The sequence below is a fragment of the Schistocerca cancellata genome, chromosome 5 (genome assembly GCF_023864275.1).
Source record: "Schistocerca cancellata isolate TAMUIC-IGC-003103 chromosome 5, iqSchCanc2.1, whole genome shotgun sequence".
In the NCBI taxonomy this organism is placed as follows: domain Eukaryota; kingdom Metazoa; phylum Arthropoda; class Insecta; order Orthoptera; family Acrididae; genus Schistocerca; species Schistocerca cancellata.
Genome location: NC_064630.1, coordinates 502,551,809 through 502,573,283, shown reverse-complemented (window position 1 = coordinate 502,573,283; position 21,475 = coordinate 502,551,809). Strand labels below are relative to the sequence as shown.

Sequence of the window (21,475 nt, the reverse complement as noted above, 5' to 3'; positions counted from 1 at the left end):
CTCTCTCTCTCTCTCTCTCTCTCTCTCTCTCTCTCCCTCTCCCTCTTCCCCCCTCTCCCACTCCCTCTCCCCTCCTTTTGGCATTTGGTTGTTCTTTATACTTAGTGCCCTAAAGTTTATTATTATGTCCTACCAAGTTCTTTTGTTAGTTCAATTAAGATTAAGATTCTTTAAGTAACATCTGTCTTCTCTTGTACATTACGTGTTATTCAGCACTCAGATCTCCTTAGCCATAGCTCTTACCATCCTCTACGGTTTTGGTAACGTTGAATTGCATCGAATATTTATGTTCCCTTAATTTACTGCTCCCAATCTTCAGTCTATTTACTTAATGCTACAGTATTCCTACTTGCCTTAGTTTTCAACACATCCCTTGAATGCTATTGTAGTTTCCTGCATTGGGATGTGTAATTAAAAAATCCATTACATCACTGTGTTGTCTATTCTAGTCTGATAACACTGCTAGTCACTTGTGGGTATCACTAAACATACCAAACATGTCAAGCTACTTCACATTACTTTTAAAATCAGGGTAATTTTGAGAGTTTTTGTACTTTTCTCCATTCATAAAATTTTTAATTCAGAGTATAAAAAATATATATATTGAAACTTATAGAAAAAAAATAATTTGCCTGTTTAAAGCAGGCATGTAATCATATTTTCTTCTGAACAGATATATATCAACAACGTTAAAATTAATGGATAAAACACAACATTCAGTATATCTTCTGAAAATACTTATTCATATTATGTAATGATTACTTGATGGCAACTTCTTCAGATGTAATTTCTGAGACCAGTGAAACAGAAAAAAAGGAATGAGCACTGAACATCAAGTTGACTGTTTCACATTTCCTCTATGACACTTGCAAGAAACTTGGCTTGAAAACTATAAAAGAAGGAGGCATAGATTTGTAATGTCATACTTCAACACAAACTATTATTTCATTTTTTAAAAAAAGACACACATAACATTCAGTTTACCAGGAAATGAGTGGGCACACTTTCGTCTATCAGCCCAAGCTAGGTAGAACTGCTCTGTATGCCTTGTGAGAGTAGGATCTCGCAGGTTCTGTAACATTCACAAGATATAATTCTTAAAATGCAAATGTATGATTTACAACATAAAGGTCAATAATGAAATAAATATTTACAGTTAAGTTAAAAGAACCTACTCATCAAGTGCAGAAATAGTTTGCATATTTTCAGGATGTTTCCATAGTTTTCTTCTTAATCAGTCAAATTACTATTGTTTCAGTAAGTACATGTAAATAACATAATTTAGTGACTGAGAGCTGGTAGTGGAGACAGCAGTATTGTTAAACTGTGAACATTATCTCATCAGCGAGTTTTGCAAGATTCTACAAGGAGAGACAAGATTAAGACCATGAAATCATGGATGGAGAATGGACACACACACACACACACACACACACACACACACACACACACACACACACACACACTAAAGAGGGTGGTAGTACAGCAAAAGAGATGTTGTTGTTGGTGGTGTTGATCAGCAATGTGGTACAAGTGTGGGCAGAAGGGTGCACATGGAGCAGAGAGATAGATGAATAGATGGAGTGAGCAGCGGCATGGATGGAGGAATCAGAGGCACAGGCGGGTTCGGCTGAGAGAGAGGCACAGACGGGTTCGGCCGAGAGAGAGGCACAGGCGGCTTCGGCCGAGAGAAAGGCACAGGCGGCTTCGGCCGAGAGAAAGGCACAGGCGGGTTTGGCCTAGAGGCACAGGCGGGTTCGGCTGAGAGGCACAGGCGGATTCGGCCGAGAGGGCTGACGGGAGAGAGGTGGACGGGGTTGGCCGAGAGGCAGACGGGAGCAAGGTGGATGGGGCTGGCTGAGAGTTGGAAGGGAGCAAGGTAGATGGGGCTGGCCATGAGGCAGACATTGGGTGGGGAAGGGGGGGGGGGTTATGAGGCTGAGAGGTAGATGGAGGAGGCTGAGAGGTAGATGGAGGAGGCCGAGAGACAGGTCAGGGAGGCCCACAGGTGAGCGTGGTAGGGGGTGCTGAGAGCTGAGTGGGGCAGTCCAATAGGTTGGCGGTGGAGTGGGGCATGTGGAGAGGTGGGTGGGGGGGATTGGGAGAGAGGAGCGTGGACAGGCGGGCAGGGGTGGACATAGAGGTAGGTGGGGGGAGGGCCGAGAGGCAGGTGGTGGGGTCAGAGAGGCGGGCAAGGCGGGATCTAGAGGCGGGTAAGGCGGGACCTAGAGGCGGGCAAGGCAGGACCCTAGAAGTGGGCAAGGCAGGACCCTAGAAGTGGGCAAGGCAGGACCCTAGAGGTGGGCAAGGGGGGATCTAGAGGCGGGCAAGGGGAGACCTAGAGGCAGGCAAGGGGGGACCTAGAGGCAGGTGGGGGGGGCACCTAGAGGTGGGTGGAGGGGACCTAACGCGGGTGGGGGGGTGACCTAGAGGCAGTTGGGGGGGGGGGGGGAACCTAGAGGTGGGTGTGGGGGGACATAGAAGCAGGTGGGGGGGGATGTAAAGGTGGGTGGGGGAGGTCATAGAGGAAGGTGGGGGGGGACCTACAGGTGGGTGGGGGGGACCTTGAGGCAGGGACCTAGAGGCAGGTGGAGGGAGGGCCGAGAGCTGGGCAGTGGGGTCCGAGAGGCGGGCAGTGGAAAGGTTGGTGTGGGGGGTGTGACTAAGAGGTGGGGAGGGGGGGTGAATTATAGTTTGGAAATAGCACCTCTCAGTCTCTACCATACCCTTTCCCCCAAGTGATCTGTCTAGTAATGCACATAGGAGAGTATCTGCTGAGTTTGGAAACTAGGAAAGAGGTAATGGGAAACTGAAGCAGTGGATTGTGTTGTGAATTGTGCCCGAGTATCTGCACTGTTAAAGAGGCAAGGATCAGGCCTCATATGGCACACATTTTTAATCAAAAGGAAGTTTCACAATGGTTTATGGATTTGACAAAATGAGTGTTTCATTATGGGGGATATATGCCAGATTTTGCAAGAAACTAAGCAATACGTGCCATCAAACTGGCTGAACTCAGTCCATTCAAAGACCCACAGTTACTGAGAGAAAGAAAGAAAAAGATAGATAGATAGATAGATAGACAGATAGAGAGAGAGAGAGAGAGAGAGAGAGAGAGAGAGAGAGAGAGAGAGGATTGTTTTCCTTGCTTTACTTTAATTTTTTCTCTCTCTTTTAGTCATTCGATCTCTAAGGCATATGGCAGTGTTACATTTTATTGCAAGGAATGGCTTTTCAGGACAGACATAATTTACATTGTTACTATGAGAAGCAATGACTTCTCACAATACAGATGCAGCACTGACCAGTTGATATGAATACGAAAGTGAAACTGACTATCACAGTTGTGCTTTCAATTAAAATATTCATTTTAATTTTCTACATTGAAACTTGTACTGAATTATATCTAATTTTGAGTATTACAGAATAATGAAGAATATTACTTACCTTCAGTTCTGGATCTTCATTTTGTGGTGTATGAGTTATTAAGATAGCATCTGGATCTGGAAAAAAATTGGAAGATATTTGTACTTGAAAGATCATGCAGGAATTAAATCAGCACGCCTGAATATAAGGAAACAACCTCAATTTTCTTTTGCTGTTAGTGACTGTTGTTGATCAACTGTTGCTTAATGTACTATGTTGCCTAATCAACTGAAATCATGCCTTTAATAAGAGAGGAACATTTTGAAATTATCTTAGAGTCTCTGTTCCTTAATATTTTACATTCCCCTCTCAGGAGAGAAGGATGTCATTCACTGCATTTACATAGTCCATTACTAATTAGCAATGAGTATATGAAAGTCTTCATCTGTTACCTTCTAAATCACACTACCACAGAGCATTCCTCTCATTGCCATGCACATACTGTATTACTTGGGTCACACTCATTTTCCACTGCAATACTAATACTAACTTGTAGAGAAGACTAAATAAATCACATATGTTACATCTCTCTGCAATGTAAAAACTCAATTAATGAATTATATACTCTTAAAAATAGTAGCTGCCATCTGTGAGTATTAAAGGACTATCTTTCAAGCTCCTGATCAACAGCAATAAACAAATTAAAAAAAAAAGACATTTGGTGGAAGCTGAAAAGGGGGGGGGGGAGGAAGCCCAGAGAGTGATTTTTAGTGAGGATGTTAGAACACTAAATCCACAACTTTAATTAAGAGTCCAGGCATCAAAAGTATTAGAAAAGTCAACCTGCAAGTCATAGTGAATCCACGGCAGTTGCCCAGTGAGTATGAGTTATGAGCTGAGGTGTGATATGGGTCCCCATGAGGGCAATGTACTGCAAAAACTGGTTAATGTGTGCCATTCTAAGTACTTTGTGGCCCAGCAAACTACTGAATGCTACAGGAACTCGCAACAGGGCAGTTCAGATGCATGTGCAGAGAGAACAAAACAGGCTTAAGTGTTATGTATTACACCGTTTAAAGGTTCCTACAGAATCTGAAGCACCAGTAACAGCTATTATACATTATACTGCAGATTACTCTCCAATGAGACTACAGCTCATTTCAGATTCTTCATTAATTGTTACCATATATGCAAGTTGAATAACTTCCCACTGACAAGCAGAATCAATTTTTACATGCATTCATTGAACTCTTACACATTACACCTATTGATTAAGTAGCTTAAATACTATCATCTCTGTAGTAATAAATTAGCAGCTCATACCAGTGATGCACAATTACAAAAAGCACAGTATGATGTGTGTGTGTGTGTGGGGGGGGGGGGGGGGTTACACATTGTGCATGCGCATGTGTTGGGAACAGGGTGAAATAAGGATGGTCAAGGATACTGTGTGGGTTGGGCGGGTGGTGGAGGCTGAGGACAACCTATCCACATTCCTCCAGAATCTCTACACCTTTTCCTCGATTCTCTTCACCCTGTTCCCCTCAGCCCAACAAGTCACCTTCCTCATTGTCGACCTCCACCTCAAAGATGGCTACATCAGTACCTCCCCATATCAAAACTACGTATCACCAACAATGCCTTTGCTTAGACAAGTGCTGCTTATTCCACACCAAGCAGTCGCTTCTATACTGCTTAGCCATCCACCCGGGATCATCGCATCTGCAGTGACAAGCAGTCCCTTTCCAAATATGCCAAGTGTCTAAACTGCAGTCCTCCTCCAAATATGTAATTGAGGCCTTCACAGGTTGAAATTACCTCCCCCCCCCTCCTCATTCCAGAAACAGATTGCTTTTGCTTTGTCTCCCCAGTCACCTGCCACACTCACATACCCATCGTCTAGTCACAATGGAGCACCCCTCTTGTGACTCAGTACCACTCAGGACTGGAGCAATTACATGACATTCTCTGTTAAGGTTTCAACTACCTCTTGTCTTGTGCCAAAATGAGAAATATCCTCCCCACTACCTCTCTCAACCCTCCCACTGCCCACCCAAGCTATGCAATATTGTTGTCCATACCTATTCTGCCTATGCTTCCAACAATTTGCCCCATGGTTTGTAATCCTGTGACAGACATAGTTCCAGAACCTGTCCCGTGTATCCTCCCACTACCACCTGCTCCAGTCTTGTCAGAGGCATCTCCTACTGAATCAAAGGCATGGCCACATGTAAAAGCAGCCCTGAGATCTACCAGCACATCTGTAACCATTAAGCTGCATTCTATGTGGACCTGACGACTACCCTGCTGTCTGTTCACATGAATGGTCACCACCAAAATTGTGCCCAAGAGACAGCTGGAGCCTGTAATTGCTGAGCATGTCACCCAAAACAATGTGCTTGAATCCAGTGACGGTTTCACAGCCTTTCTGAACTGTGCCTACGGGAACTCGCCTTCTGCAACGTATCTTGCATTCAGGTAACCCCCCTGGCCTCAGACTTCATTGGTTCCTGTCCTCCACATATCTATCCTCTTTCCTCATCATATTCCAACCCTACAACCCCCTCTCCCCCCTCCCAGCACACAGCCTCTGAATGCTTCACCTAGCAGCCCCACCATCCCATCCCCACCACAACCTACACTGATAGCCCTTCTCCTCTCCATCCCTCTGAGATGCCATAGCCCACCCGGCAAAGATTGCTGCTCAGCTTAGATGCAGGCACAATGAGTCCTTAGTTAGCACCTGGAGGCAACAGTGGCCAAGTATAAGTGTGTTTGCGTGTGAACTGGGCTTGTGTGAATGTATGTGGGTTTTGTTTTGTCTACGTCTGGTGAAGGACTCGGTCCGATAGCTGAATAATCTCTAACAGTATTTTTACACTGTGCCTGTCTGCCACTCAACAAGTCCTCTATTGGGTTAGCAGCAATCTATTCTTTTCATACTGGATTGATTTTAAAGCAAACTTGGTACACCTATCACTAATTGTCTGGAAAGAAGCACTTTGCGGGTAAGTACCTCACATAGTAATGGAGGTGTAAAAGTAGTCCTCCCTTACTGTGATGTGCGCAGAGCACTGACTGCCTGTTCAATTGGAATTCCTGCATGATAGCTGTGCTTGGCAGATTGCATTTCAATCCCTGCAGGTGCAATGTGCATAAATTACCTGCTGAGAAAGTGTCTGTTACAATACATTTGATTCACCAAAAACATATTTTTCAGGTTTGTTAAGCTCATTGGTGGCAATTCCAAATTTGTTTCGCCCATGGGGGTGGGGGACATGAGAGGGCAAAGACAGTGATGTATTAGCATATTTCTGTAATGCCTGAAGCAATTTCTACCAGACTTGGTGTGTGTATCACTTGTTGTCCAGTAAAAATTACTGTGCCAGTAAGACACCACTGTGAGGGTACAGGAGAAAAGGCCGACAAAAGCATAACTCAGAAACACCTGGAGCAATTCATTCACATTTGATATGAGCACGACGTTTTATTCATATGAAAATACTGTGGGAGTCAAATACCTCAGGGAATGGGGGTGGGGGTGGTGATGAATATGGGGGCATGTAACTATGTTTGAAAATGACCTGTTGGATTTAAGTCCTTGTCTTAGTTTACTTGGAATATTTTAAAAATATGAAGCACAGTCCATCTCTTAATACGTCAACCAGATCATGAGAAATGGAACCTACAAAAATCAGTGATTTCATGAGTGTGTTTCAGGGCAAAGATAACGCCAAGAGACTGAACATGACAAATACATTTAACTTCCTCTCTGGAGTCACACATTGTAAAGGAGGAGGTTATCAGACAGTTGCCAGGGTGAAATATACATGGCATTCACTTATTCAGATACAGCTGTGGACAGAAAATAGTATATTATAAAAACTGGACAAGTGTGAGTAGGACGTGCACTCTGAGGGTTCTGGACAAACTTAATTATGTATATAAAACAATGGTCCAGGCTTCAAGATTTTTAACTGAAAATCTAAGAACCCGACCTTGTCTAGGGTATTGGTTGGGTCACAGGTGGCGGAAAGTGAATCTTCCATCAGATATGATGGACAGCTGTGAATACAGAATAAGTAGTCCTGGACCACAGCAAAACAAAACCGAACACTCTCTGTAGCAAGTGGCAAAGTGGTCAGTGTCTGTTCATCAGTGGTGCGGCTGAAATTTATATTCTGGGACTAATAATTTCAGTCTTAACACCGTGAGTTTACTCAGTGAGTCTACTCAACCCCACTTGATTCCAGGTACAATCACGATGGAGCATTTTTGATAATCACAATATTACCCCACATGGTCAATCCACCGCCAGTATTACTGGTGCAACTGGTCTTACGGGTTCTGGAGCAGCCACGTTAAAATGCAATGTGATTCAACAGAGGAAGTCGGAGTTCTCTGGCCAACTTAAAACTGAAACAAATACATGTTTTACAACGCTTAACATACAACCACTTTTGCAACCAAGTAAACTTCATAAATTGGGAGATACATTGAAAGAAGAGAAGATTCAAACTTTGGCACTTCAAGAAACACGAATGACGGACAGTAACACCATGGATTTTGGTCATTATTGTCTTTTTAAAAGCAAAACAGATAAAAGAATACTTAATAACACACCACATCTGGGAGTTGCTTTTGCAGTCTTCAAAAATATTTTAAATTCAATAACAGATGTAAATCCGTTAATAATGCACTAATGACAATTTCTCTTAAATGTGCAAATAAAGCATACACTTTAATTAATGCCCATGTGCCAGTCAATGAGGATACCCGTAAGAAATGTGAAGAAGTTAATGAAGCTTGGGAAACATTAGAAAGCATCACCTCAAAAATTCCCTCAAACCATGTTAAAATTGTAATAGGTGATCTTAATGCTCAATTGGGTAAAGAGAAAAAATATAAGAAAACAGTGGGCGGATTTCCTGTGCATAAATGGACAAACCAAAATTGCCAAAAGCTTGTTGAAATGTGCAAAAATTTTAATCTTAAAATAATGTCAACACATTTTAAAGAGACCCCTTCTAAACAAAGAACATGTACGGATTTTTTTCCGTCTTGCGACTCCAATGAAATGCATATTTTTGTCACCAAATGCGTTTTGTTTTATTGAAATAAAATAACATCTTAATGAAACACATATACCATCTGGCTTGCTTTCTCCACCTAAAAACAGTTCGTTACAAAAGATGTGGATTTTAGTACTTAAGATTTTTTGCTCACATGTTTAGAAGTACAGAAGTCCTTACATTTGTTTGTCAACTTATGTCTTTACTTACCCCTGAGATCTCAAAATTTGTCAGGGAAAGGTCAGGGAATTTCACTTGGGGAAACTTGTGGCGACCCTGCTTGAGCTAATTTAACCAGTAGGGCATGTTAGGACAGACGTGTACATTTACATGTGCTTAGCTCTGATTGGCTGGCATTTTATAGATATATTCATCAATGGTAAATTTCTAATGTGATTAGTTGCTCAGTTCTATGTGATTAGACCTTCTGCATCCTGCTCTGGTCCTGGTCTCCACTGTTTAATAATTGGTAATGGGAAATTGTGATGGAATGCAAAGAATTAAGAATAACAGCATACCTGCTTGTGGAGGCATTGTGTCATTGAAAGGCACACGAACAAGACTACACACACACACACACACACACACACACACACACACACACACCACCACCACCACCACCACCACCCAAATTCACGTGTGGCTGCATTGTGCCAGCTGAATACACTGTGCTGGAACTGTAGCTCAACTGGGGTGAGGGTTTGTGTCAGGTGGAGGGGCAAAAGGAAATGGGGAGTGGGAGAGGGGGTTGGCGAAGGGTGGGTGAAGCCTGTGTGATATAGAGGCAAGATTTGAATGTGGGAGGGAGAGACAGCAGATGCAAGGGTTAGGAATCAGAGACAGGCACAAGCACTGGTGAGCTTGTGCAGCACACAGCTACAATTCCGATGAAGTGAATTGGGAAGGGTGAGGCAGAACAGAGGAGGGAAATACTTTGAATGAAAGCTAGCAGAGTTCTCAATTGTTTTTATGTGACATTCAATGACTCGTGTCTCTACTATTTGGTGAGTTGTTAAAGTTATTCATTAAATTAACTCGTAAACATGCCAGTAAATATTCAGTCACTAGTGAAAAGAATCCAAAGTTTGCATGTTATCCTAAAATCCCTCAAAACAGTTGTTTGATGAGGCCCAGGGCATACACCAGGCTTCAGACTCATACAGCTGCTGAATAAGATTCACTAGCAATTCTACATAGTTGAAAGTTCTTAATCCATCAAAAATAAAGATGACATTATGCAGAGAAACGATATAAAAATATAAAATCTTTTTGTCAGTGAAACGACACAGTTAATCCAAAGAAAGTAGTAAAGCATAAAAATACCAATTTTATAAATGAAAGAAATGTAAATACTTATTTCACTTTCAACCTAAGACTACAGAAGCAGGAGGCGGTCTTACTGTGGGTTACAGCATCTCCAACTTCTTTGCAGATACTTTTGACACTCACTTAAAAAATACATTTTTCTGCAAGAAAAGTAAACATGTTCAAAAAAATAGTACATTATAAAAGATATATGAATGGCTCATTAATTTGTTTTGTTAGAATCAATGATGATACAGATCAACGTTTTATGGTTTTTGACTTATTACAAGTCTTGCATGACATGCCAATATTGAAAATACTGCTTAATGGCAATTTCACAACACCCAAATGTATATACTTAATAACACAGTAATATCATTAGACAACTATATAAACGTTATCAGCAAACATCTTAGGCATGTGTGAAGAAGCTTGTCTACCGTGGAAGCAAAATAATATGACATACAAAGCTAGAAAGACAAAGATGCATAGTCAAAGAGGGCATTCCTGGCCAAGAGAAATCTGCTAGTATCAAATATCGGCCTTGATCTGACAAAGAAATTTCTGAGAATGTATGTTTGTATTGTATGGTAGTGAATCATGGACTGTAGGAACACCAGAAAAGAAGAGAATCCAAGTGTGAGAGGTATGGAGGTACCGATATCAAAAATTACAGACTGATAAGATACAGAACAAGGTGGTTCTCCACAGAGTCAGTGAAGAAAGGACAAAAAGAAAGGGTAGGATGATAGAAAATAAAGGCCAGTATGATGCCACTGATTAAGAGCATGTGCACCTGATACCAGTCCAGCACATAAAATGTCACATTTACACCACAAGGTGAAGAATAACAATCAGTTAATTTTATGGACCTTTTTTTTAAGTAAAAAATCTCTCGCATCTTATTCAGGAATACAGGAGGGTAACAAAGAGTTATAACTCACAGCACATAAAGACACATCAACTGTGTATACAATAATGTGCAATATTTAGAAGTAAATGGGGCATAGATTACCCCACTAACTTAATGTCACCTCTAGAAATCATTTACAGACCATGAAAACAATAGCCAATAATAATGGTACTTTTATCAACAAAGATTCAGTCATCCTAGCAAGATGATAATATTACAAACAAAATCAGTATTGAAAAATATGCCAGGACGCCTTTCTTTGGCTGCAAAAAGTGACTCTACCAACAATTAGGGGTAGGGAGGATTGAGGGAACCAAATAGAGTTTATCCCAATCCAGAACTGACACCATGAAGTTATTACTTCTCGCAAGGTTACACTCTTTATGGATCAGTTTATGAGTGAAGAATAAGTGTGGGCTGCTCATTAAACCACATCATCAGTAGTGTGGTTAATCAAAGTCTATTGCCCTAGGGATTAATCTTATTATGGGTGAAATCAAACAATGGAACATAAGGAAAAGATTGCTACTCACCATAAGGACAAGGCACAACAAAAAAACTGTTATACATTTACCTTTGGTCAGAGCTTTCTTCAGAAAAGAAAACACACACAGATTCATGCAAGCATTGCACCCCCCCCCCCCCCCCCCCCCCCCACACACACACACACGCAAACCACTATCTCTAGTCAGAATGCAGTGGTGCCACGTCAAATGCAAACAGCAATCCAAAGTGAGGTGGGGAAGGAGGGGAGAGAGCAGGGCACAGGTGAGGAGAAGAGAAGTCACTGCTGTCTGAAAAGAGTGTGCAGGGAATAGATGGTAGCCAGACAAGGCTGCCAGATGCATTGTCAGGAGCCTGTGAGGGAGACAGAGAGGAAGGGGGAGGGGGATGGAAATTGGGAAAGGAGGACAGCAGAGGAAGGGAAAAAGACCTGTGGATGCATTGGTCGAGACTGGTGCACAGTGAGAGTGAGGGGACATGAAACAGGGGGAGATATAGAAGAGAGGGGCCAGAAACTGTTGGGTGGAGGGTGTGGGAACAGTACATTACAATAGGTTAGCAGTGCAGTCGAACCATAAAATGGACCATAGCACAGACAGTTCCTGTCACCAGCCTCACTTTACACGCCCATTCGATCGCACCATAACCAATTGTATGAGACTGGTATCTGTACATGTATCACTGGTGATCTTGCAGCTCTCGAAGAATGAAATTATAATGAAGTCTAGACCTTTAGCTGTTTACAGGAGTTCATAAATATCAACGAGGACAGTTAAAAAATGTGTACCCCGACCGGATCTCGAACCCGCAACCTCCTACTTACATGGCAGATGCATTCTCCGACTGAGCCACCGAGCACACAGACGATAGTGCGACTGCAGGGACTTACCTCTGGCACGCTCCCCGTAAGACCTACACTTTCCAACTTTCTGTCCTCACACTACAATTGTAGTGCCCCCCACCCCCCCTCGCGCCCCCAATTCCTCGTACCACCCCGAAGAACCAGGTACAAAAGAGATCCCCCTTTGTCACCCAGTACTACTCTGAACTAGAACAACTGAATCACATCTTTCAACAGAGCTACGGTTTTCTATAATCAAACCCTGAAATAAGGGACATCCTACCCAAGATTCTTCCCATCCCTCCTAGAGTGATGTTCCATCTCCCACTCAACCTCAACATCATCCTAGTCCATCGATATGCCACTTACAATGCCAACTGTAGTGCCCCCATAATTTTGCGAAAGTCTGGAGACACTTGTATTTCAGCTGTTTTGAACACTTGTTACTTTAAAGCAGGGCGTAAAGATGAGCATGGGATACTGCACCCATTTATTGTTTGTGCAGGCGAAACTGGAAGGGAGATAATTCGTCGGCGCTGCCAAGAATAAACAAATACGGCCTGGAAGCTCCGTGGCCGGCTGCAAAGAGTAATGTAGCATTGTACTGTTAAAAAACAAATGGAGAGACTCGAAATAGTGACTGTTTATTAGACGTTGAACTGCTGTTGAGAGTATGTGGACTGGACGTGGATAGTCAGCCACGATAAAAGCTTACGTATTAATTGTTTTAAAAATGTGTAATTAACTGCTTCTGGGTGCCCGGTAATGTGTGGGCTTACGTCATAAAGTTTAGTTGCTTTTTTGTACAAAGTGGAAATAAATATGTTCTGGTACATTGAATGATATTCCAAGAGTAGCGTATTTTTTAAATAAGAAGAGAGAGAGTGAGAGAGTGAAAACTTCCCCTTCCTAGCAGTGAAATCTTCGGAGAAGCGTCCAGTGCTAGCAGAAGACATCGGCGCTGCAAGAAAGCAGAACCAGCATTCTTCAACAAGTAAGTCCACGAAAATGCTTAAGCTGTATAGAGAGAGCTTATTACACCGGGCCACTGAAAGAACGTGGTGACCATAAAAAGAAAGGACCCGAGAAAGAAGGGGAAATATTAAAGAAGAAGCTATAAGGAAAAAAGAACAGTTGGGAGTTGCCATAGCAACCGATAACAGCGAGGCTGAAGAGCAATTCCACGATACTTATCCAGAAATATTGTGTTGATAAATGGTCAAATGATTAAGGGATCAAGAAAATCGCACAACACTGCAGTTAGCCTCAAATTGCCGACGATGCCGTCTACAAATGCTGACGCCACTGCACACCAATGCCGCCATCCACAAAAACTGACACTGCCATCTACCTACGCCGATGCCGCCATCCACCACCTCCAACGCCGCCGTACACCAACACCATTATACCATCGCCGATGCAGCTGTCCGCAAAAGCTTGTGCTGCCGTCCACCTATGCAAACACCGCAGTCCATCGACGCTGACGCCGCCGTACACTGGTGCCGACGCCACCTTCCACCGATGCCGGGTGAGCTACTACTGACCTTTGATTGTTTGAGAAGTGTGGGGGGTTTTGGAAATAAGTGAGTGTATTTTTAATGATAACTAGATTAAAGGCAAAACAAAATGCAATGGAAAAAGAACATCAATCTGTAGAGTCTGTTGGGGCTACGGGAATTGAAAAACAGGGGCCAGATTTAGGCAAATTAATGAGGTTTATCAAAGCACAGTTTGAATCACAGAACACAAAACAGGACGAACTGAAGGCAGAATTAAACTCTAAGTTAGATTTGCAAAACACGAAACTAGAGGCTCAAGTTAATATCCTAAGTAATCAGATGCAAGAATGGAAAAAAGAATTGAAAAAAGAATTGTCCGAATCCCTGAGTGAACAGTCAGATATTTTATTTAAGGACTTAGAACAAAGAAATGAAACTCATCTAAAAGGGTTAGTTCAAAAATTAGAATATGATGTAGACTGTAAATGTAGTAATTTGGAAACACAATTTAACGAACAATATGACTCTTTGAAAAATGTATGTAATGTTACATTTGACGTGGTCGAATGAGAATTAACTACGCTAAAAACCAATGTCCAGAAACAAGATAAGTTGCTCCCCCTAGTACAGGTGCAAATTTCAGGGGTCAAACCATGGGTGGAAACCATAGAACAGAACTTTAAAGAAAAGTTAATGACTGCAGAGCTTATAAATTTGAATGGCTTAGAAAAACAAGTAGAAGAATTAATAGGACGAAAGGTTGAAGAGAAACGAAGTGTTGATATCTCTTCGCCTATAGTAACTTCCGATTTAGATAACACCAAGAAAGACTTAAAAACTTTGAGGGAAGAATTCAAGCTTATGCAGGAGAACCTAGAGAAAGGCACAGTTTCCCAAAATATTATATTAAATGAGGACATGATAACTGATTTGCAATGGGGATCAACAGGCTTGTCGAGACAGTTTCCTAAATTCAAACCAGACAGGGAGGAACACCAAAAAACCCTATATTTAGTAGATCCTGTGACGGGAGAGGAAAAGGGAATGTATAATGATACGGATATAAAACGATATGTAAAAAAAACCCCAGGGACGTTGACGTTCTGTGTCAACGGGCGGAGTGACGTCCACCGGTTCCCGAGTTGGGTTCGGTATTACTTCCACATTAGTTTTCCTACACTGAACTCCCTTCAAATCTTCGACTAGTAATCTATTTATAGCCCTTAAGCTGTCCTATCATATTAGTATTAAACGAGACCAATTATGACTACATGATTATGACTAATTTAAAGAGTCACAATAAACAGTAACCTCTAAGCATGAGATAAAACCAACAGGGTAACATTATAACAGTAGATATAATATGATGGTACTGTTTAGGAAGAATGATACCTAGATAACATAAACTGAACATGTGTATGAAATATAGAGTGAAGTGACTAACTGAATAACTATTTGATAATAGTGTATATAATTTCTATTTTTATAGAATGTTTTATACTTTTTGTAAAGTGTGATGTGATTGGGGAGGGTTTATATCTAGTTCTGAAAGGGGTGGGTAGCATAGGCACAGACACGACCTACACACCACACCCTTCATACAACCCTTGCAAACAAGTGTGACCGGTTCTTCATCATTTGCCGTTCCATAGGAGTTGCTAAGATCTTTTCTTCGGGGACTTCAAAGGCGACAGTGAGAATGTCTGTTCTGCAGGAGACGCTGAACATCATACCTCCTCCGGCTTCTCACTTAAGTGCCGGCAAAGTGGGGATCCTGGGGAAGAGGGGTGGGAAGGGTTTCCTGTCTTTGGGGCTGTCTTCTTTCTTTCTTCAATCTTAGCAATCAATTCTGTTATTTCCTTTCTTACTTCTCTTAAGAGTACCAATCTATCTTTCCCTCTGTCCACATTCATATACTTCTATCGCTGAAGTCCTTCTCTTTTCTGTAATTTCTATAAATCTTCAACTAAGAACCTTAGTGGGCCGAAGAATCAGGACGCACGATCACACTTCCACACTCAAACGATTAAATACGAAGACGCAGACAAGTAATACACAGGGAGATGTAACAACCGTCACAGATAAGGGGGGAAGTAGTGCTCAGGAAGCGCTCAAGCACATGTGCTAAGTAATGACGGTTGCACATCTCAAGTGAAATGGTATAGTAAGCTTAAGCTAAAGGAACAAGGGGGGGCGAAGTGTATATCCACCTGTGTTCTTAGCTATAGTAGTACAAAGTAATATGAATGGAGATAAAAAGAAATAGATATTAAGCCAGAGGTATCGAGTCAAATAAGTTTCTGATGAATAATAGGATTGTGGAGACCGTACAGCCCGAAGAAAAGAAATAAAGTTACAATCATGGACGAAACATATTTAGTTTTACGGCTATATAAGTGAGCTGTAAGCAATGAAAAAGCGAAGAATTTAAGCAGGTGGGCTGAAGGACTCAGGAGGAGGAAAGGAGAGGTAGATAGAAATTTTACCAGGAAATTTTAAATAAAATAGTGTGCAGAGGAGTACGAAAGAGGCAAGACTATGAATCATTGTTAGAGAAGATAGGGAGGGCTCCTCCGATATAAATGAAATGAGAGAAAGAGAGGCAGGTAGGCAGATGCAGAGGAGGCTGACCTATACTGTGCGGGCAGGGGCACCAAAAAGGGGATTGACCTGTACCATAGTTTAGTATACATGGAAGGGGCCGCACCTACCCAAGGATGAGGAAGAACATGTTTTCATAGTATCAACCCTTACGTAGATTGGAACCCAAAGGGAAAGGGTGGTATAGTGACCTGAGATTGAAGTGGAAAGTTTCTCCTGGTAAATTCGAATTCAAAAATTTTTTAAATAGAAACGACGAGTCCTGCGCGAGGTGATAGAAAAAAGAGAAAACCCCCAGCACAACAATTTTTTTTCAGACCCAGAAAACTGGTGGTTATCATCGCAACAGCTTCTTAAAAAAAAAAAAAAAAAAGGAGAGACTCTACTCAGCTTAACATTACACCAAGCCACCGCACAACCCGTGCCACAGGAAAACAACAACCTGGAGCTAACATCTGTATAATATATGTACAGATAAAAGGAAGCATGATTTATGATTATTTTACAGAATGGTTAGCTGTATTAGGTATGGTGATCAAGGCTTCACACTTTGACAGATAAAAAAACTGGCTACTGCACTTAGTAATTGTGATAAATTGAAACAAGATAAACAACAGTTTTTAAAGTATGTAACAATAAATTTTATTCTGTATTTCCATATTTAAATAACTATCTGAGATACATTCATTAAGATGACCACAGAATAGCAGGTACCTCTTGTAAGTGTTTCTTGAAGAGACAATTTTACATTGTCACTAGCTGATCTGGTGGTATTTCCATCTTGTGGCTCAGTAAGCGGAATTCTTGATGTCGAAGAACGTGGACTTTCCTAAAAATAAGGGAAAATTAGATTCTCACATGTGTATTAAAAGCTAAACTCTCTCATAATATTATGCAGGAGAAAGAGATATGAGCAACAACATTTACAGCAAGAGGAAGGAATACATCAACTATTTTGTTACCTCTGTGTTAGATATTAGTAGTGTCTTCTTAATATTTGTTTCCACATGGTGCTTATAATGATGATTTCTGTTATTTTGTAGGATGAGTAAAGTGTAATCATCAGTGCCTCCACCTTCATATGCTCTGCTGGTAATGAAGATTTAGACTGACATTTCTCTTTTCTCATGTTATAAGTGTGCAAGTTATTGGCACTGATTTATCAAAAGAGATAAACTGGCTGTTGTCTCAGATACTGTGTCATTAACTTTATAGGTTTATTCTGGTCAGTTTGTAATTTTCATCTTCTTTTCAGTGGAGCAGTATGGCAGTGTATTGGGCATGAATAACGATCGAAGTTGTGCATGATTAATGAGCAAAGTATAATGAATGGCAAGTGGAGAGCTAAGTCTGCATGCCCCTTTCTCTGTGTGAAAGTGAGAGGAAGCCAATGAAAATGACCATGAGGTGTGCAATACCTCCAAGCATTCTTGAATGACATCATCAACTATTGCTAATGTTGAATCTCGTATGTTTCTGAAATACAAGTTTCCAGTTGTTAATGAAGGTCCAAGGAGAGCACTTCTGTGCCATTTAAACATTGTGTGTTAATAAATGACTTAAATGAAGTCTGAAGTCTTGTAGAATATTATCTAAAGAGGAAATATTTATTATATACGTAAAATGAAATGCTGATGTCAAGAACCAACATTTAACAGATTGTGAAGGGCTGACATATAAGCGGAACGAGGAATTGATTATGTTGCATCTATTTATAGTCCACCAAGCATCTACAATGACAGCTCTATGATCTTTGGACGGCAGTCTGTGCTGCGTCTTTGTGGCATATGCTTCTGCGCTTGTATACACAGTTTATTCAGACAATAAAGCTGATGTTGTTTCTTATTGTTGAGTTACTTCTCTTACCTCTAACGAGTATAAGGATAAATACCTACATTGGTGACTCCAAAAATTTGCAATGACTGCATACAAGGTAATTTTCACACTGATATGTTGCTAACCTACGACAATGTGATCTCTGCGCACCTGACGTATGCTGAAATTCGCATGCACACCAACGACATCTGTTCTGGACAGTACAATGCTCCTCAACCAACTCTTCGACCGTCTATACACACAATTGTGCAAGTGAGATGCTCCACTACTGAGGTTCAATGTAGGATGCTAGTCCAGAATAAGTAAAAGAACCAAACAATCTACTGTGGGACATCATTGCAGTACCCGCCTCGCAGAAATAACACGCAAAGGATGAACTGCAACACTCTGGCTGTATGGATTCACATTTGTTCGCCCTGGACACTGCATCTTCTGCAGCACCTGCAAAATTTGTTCGATTCATCCTTGGTGCCACAGGTTGCTCAGATTTTAAACGCAAACACCCAGTTTCATCTGGACAGCCTCACACCTGGCCTGCAATTGTGAACATGTACTTCTAACTAGTGGTGTTGCAACTGTACAATTACATCAAGAACATTGCACCAAATACAGAAAACATATTACCACTGTTGACGAAAATGCTGGTGGCCATGAATCACAGTATCAGCTTCGGCGTCCTTCCTTCTTTGCAGTGGCTGAGCCCAACTGACTTCAACCAAAAACTTCACCCGATCACATCCAACTCTGACTTCACTGTGCTTGGCCGGAGTAACAACTTTCATACCTCAAAAAACCCACTTCGTGCCTGCATAGAATGTCCCCATCTGTGATGTGCCAAGCCCTGTGCAAAACACCGCTGTGCTTTCACCTGCGCAGAACATTGTCAACACTGCCACACCCACGCAGTTGCCACACACAGCTGACTATGTCACACCCAAGCAGAATCCCTATCAGCATGAAGCAAAACACATCACTATTGCTGCTAATCACAGTGAACTTCACCTGCCAAAACAAATGACTGTGTGCCGAATGACCACAGCCAATGTGCTGACATATCCAGGTGGGAGCAGTTTGCCGACACTACGTGTCTCTGTCACCCAGTTTGTGACTACCCAATAGTACTTGCAACAAGTTCATCCATTTGAGAAGACTACCCTAGTCACCTCTTGTTCTGCATGGCAGTGAATCACTCCACTGACAACTACTGCTACCAGATTTTACATCTCTGATTGTGCACATGAATGTGATCTTCTCATCAACCCAGACTATGGGGAGTGTTCCATAGGACTTCCACCTTTTTCTCGTCCCAGTTCTGATGTACCACCTTCTGACAGACGTCAGTTGACTCCCACCTGATGTCCGACCATTCCCACTCTTCCTCTCCAACTGTCACCGACAACTTCATCACTTTTTCCCTTCACGAGTTTGGCACAACAAGAGTGGACTCTACGACTGCATCTCCGACTTCAAACATGACCCGCAACAGATCACCAGCCAGTTTTTCCACTTCCTCTTGGCCTCTACTCCAACATGGACACTTCACACAGGCCACGCTGATCACAGTTCACACTGGCTAATAAATTAGTGGCTCATGTCGGTAGCACTGTCCTCTCAACATATGCCATTATTTTGATCAGATCACAGAAAAGTGTGTGTGTGTGTGTGTGTGTGTGTGTGTGTGTGTGTGTGTGGGAGGGAGGGAGGGTGGGGGGGGGGAGGGGAGGGGATGGGAGGTGTAATGTTTGAGTATGTCAATGTGGGTTCAAGGCCCAGCTGCAGTCCTTTCTAGAGCAATGGGCAGAGAGAGGCTCTCCCTCCAATCCCACTCAAATACAAACACAGAGCTAAACAGGTTATCAAATTTGTAGTACCATACACTTCCCCTCATAAATCATAAAGAACAAGATGCATACTCAAATGAGTATATCAGCCATCTTCCGTCTGACATCATGGCCAAACTAAGTGCACCTTCTCCTTGTACGATTAAAGAGGCTCTGCCTCCAGCGGCTCACACTGGAGTTGCCTATCAGGCAGAGTGTACCACCGGTGGTTCACAAATGAATGTTTTGTCAGACAGCTGAGGGGGCGGGGGGGGGGGGGGGGGGGGGGGGGGGGGGGGGGAATTGCCACGTAATTTAAAATTTCATTAATGAAAATTTAATGTGTATCAATTAAAAGAAGTTATTTTATTTCATCTGAATATTATAAACATAAATAAACATAATATTATATACATACCTAACAAAATTTCAATAGTAAAAACAATACAATTCTGTGTTATAAACTTAACTAAACATAACAATATAAATATAACAAACAAAAACTTGATTGTACAAATATAATACTTGAATATTATAAACTTATTTTATTGTTTATGTGCAATGTTTGATGGCATTTCAAAGAGAGTGCTGGCTGCCTCCACAACACTGGCAGTAAGTCGTTATCCTTTTAGCTTTCTTTGTGGTATAATATCTACCTTTTTTCTATATAACTGTTGTAACATTCCTTACATCTTTTTATTGACTTTCTAGCAGGCTCTTTATATGATTCAAGAAAATGTGAATTGGTTTTTGAAGGTATTTGCTTTTCATTATCCATTTGTTCAAAATGATGAACATTGGTCAAAAGGATATCAGTGATTTGTTCTCTAAATTGTGAGATATTAATTTGTTTATTATCTCATCTTTGATTTATATACCATGCATTTATTAGGCAAGTGCTGAAAGTTAATTGTATAATAATTTTTCTATGCCATGTAATGGTTTTCTGTGAATAATGATGGTAAGATGCCAAATGGTTGGATAAAGCGACACACTTTTTGCATTACTACAAAAACCACAGCATCAGGCTTCAGTTTCTCTTTTTTCCTTTGAACAATTTTACATCTGTGCTTCTCACAAGTAATCAGTATACACACTGGTCTTCTGTCAGCCCATTTAAAAAAAGTAATGTCACTACAATTTTCAAACATTATAATGACACCCCATTTTTGTTTTTGATTTTGCTTGTTGCAGCAGAAATTCCTTTTTTACTCTGGCACTACTGCAGTTAAATGTGTTTCTTTTCAAAAGATCTTCTGTCAAAAGAACACTCATGTAATCGCTATCAATAAATAATGTACAGCCCTCAAATAATAACCCACTTACTAATTTAATTACTGTGATAATCCTATGTTACCATATATACACCACAAGTGACACATTGGCCTTAAACATAACAAGACACAGTTCTTGTCATGATTCAGCTTACCTGTGTTGGCACCTGACAGCATTAGTTCAGGTGCTAGGCAATCAAACAGCAACGATAACATCACAGCAAGGTTGGCGCATGCAGCCAACGCGCTTGCAAATTGGACTAGCAACCTACTTTTCATAATCCTGGAGTGGAGGGCTCTGCTCCTAATTCTGTTATGGTTCATTAATGTGCTCACTGGACTTCACTCTTGGGATGATTGTTACTTGTTTGGACTCATCCTAGTTGTGTACGCAGACTTTATATGGAACTTATAATCCGTTTTTTCATTAAAATGATTTGGTTA

At 41.4% G+C, this 21,475-nt stretch overlaps 1 protein-coding gene across 2 annotated transcripts in view; it reads right to left on the bottom strand.

Moving 5' to 3' along the window:
- Positions 1-237: 237 nt before the first annotated feature.
- Positions 238-21,475, bottom strand: part of LOC126188200 (uncharacterized) — a 318,265-nt gene continuing 297,027 nt past the window's right edge. For both annotated transcript variants that reach the window (XM_049929743.1, XM_049929742.1), the window contains exons 10-13: positions 16,816-16,930; positions 3,448-3,503; positions 985-1,072; positions 238-889 (exon numbers count right to left, since the gene is read on the bottom strand). In XM_049929743.1, coding sequence (XP_049785700.1) covers positions 858-889; positions 985-1,072; positions 3,448-3,503; positions 16,816-16,930 — 291 coding nt within the window. In that variant the 3' untranslated portion in view covers positions 238-857. The remainder of the gene's footprint in view (positions 890-984; positions 1,073-3,447; positions 3,504-16,815; positions 16,931-21,475) is intronic.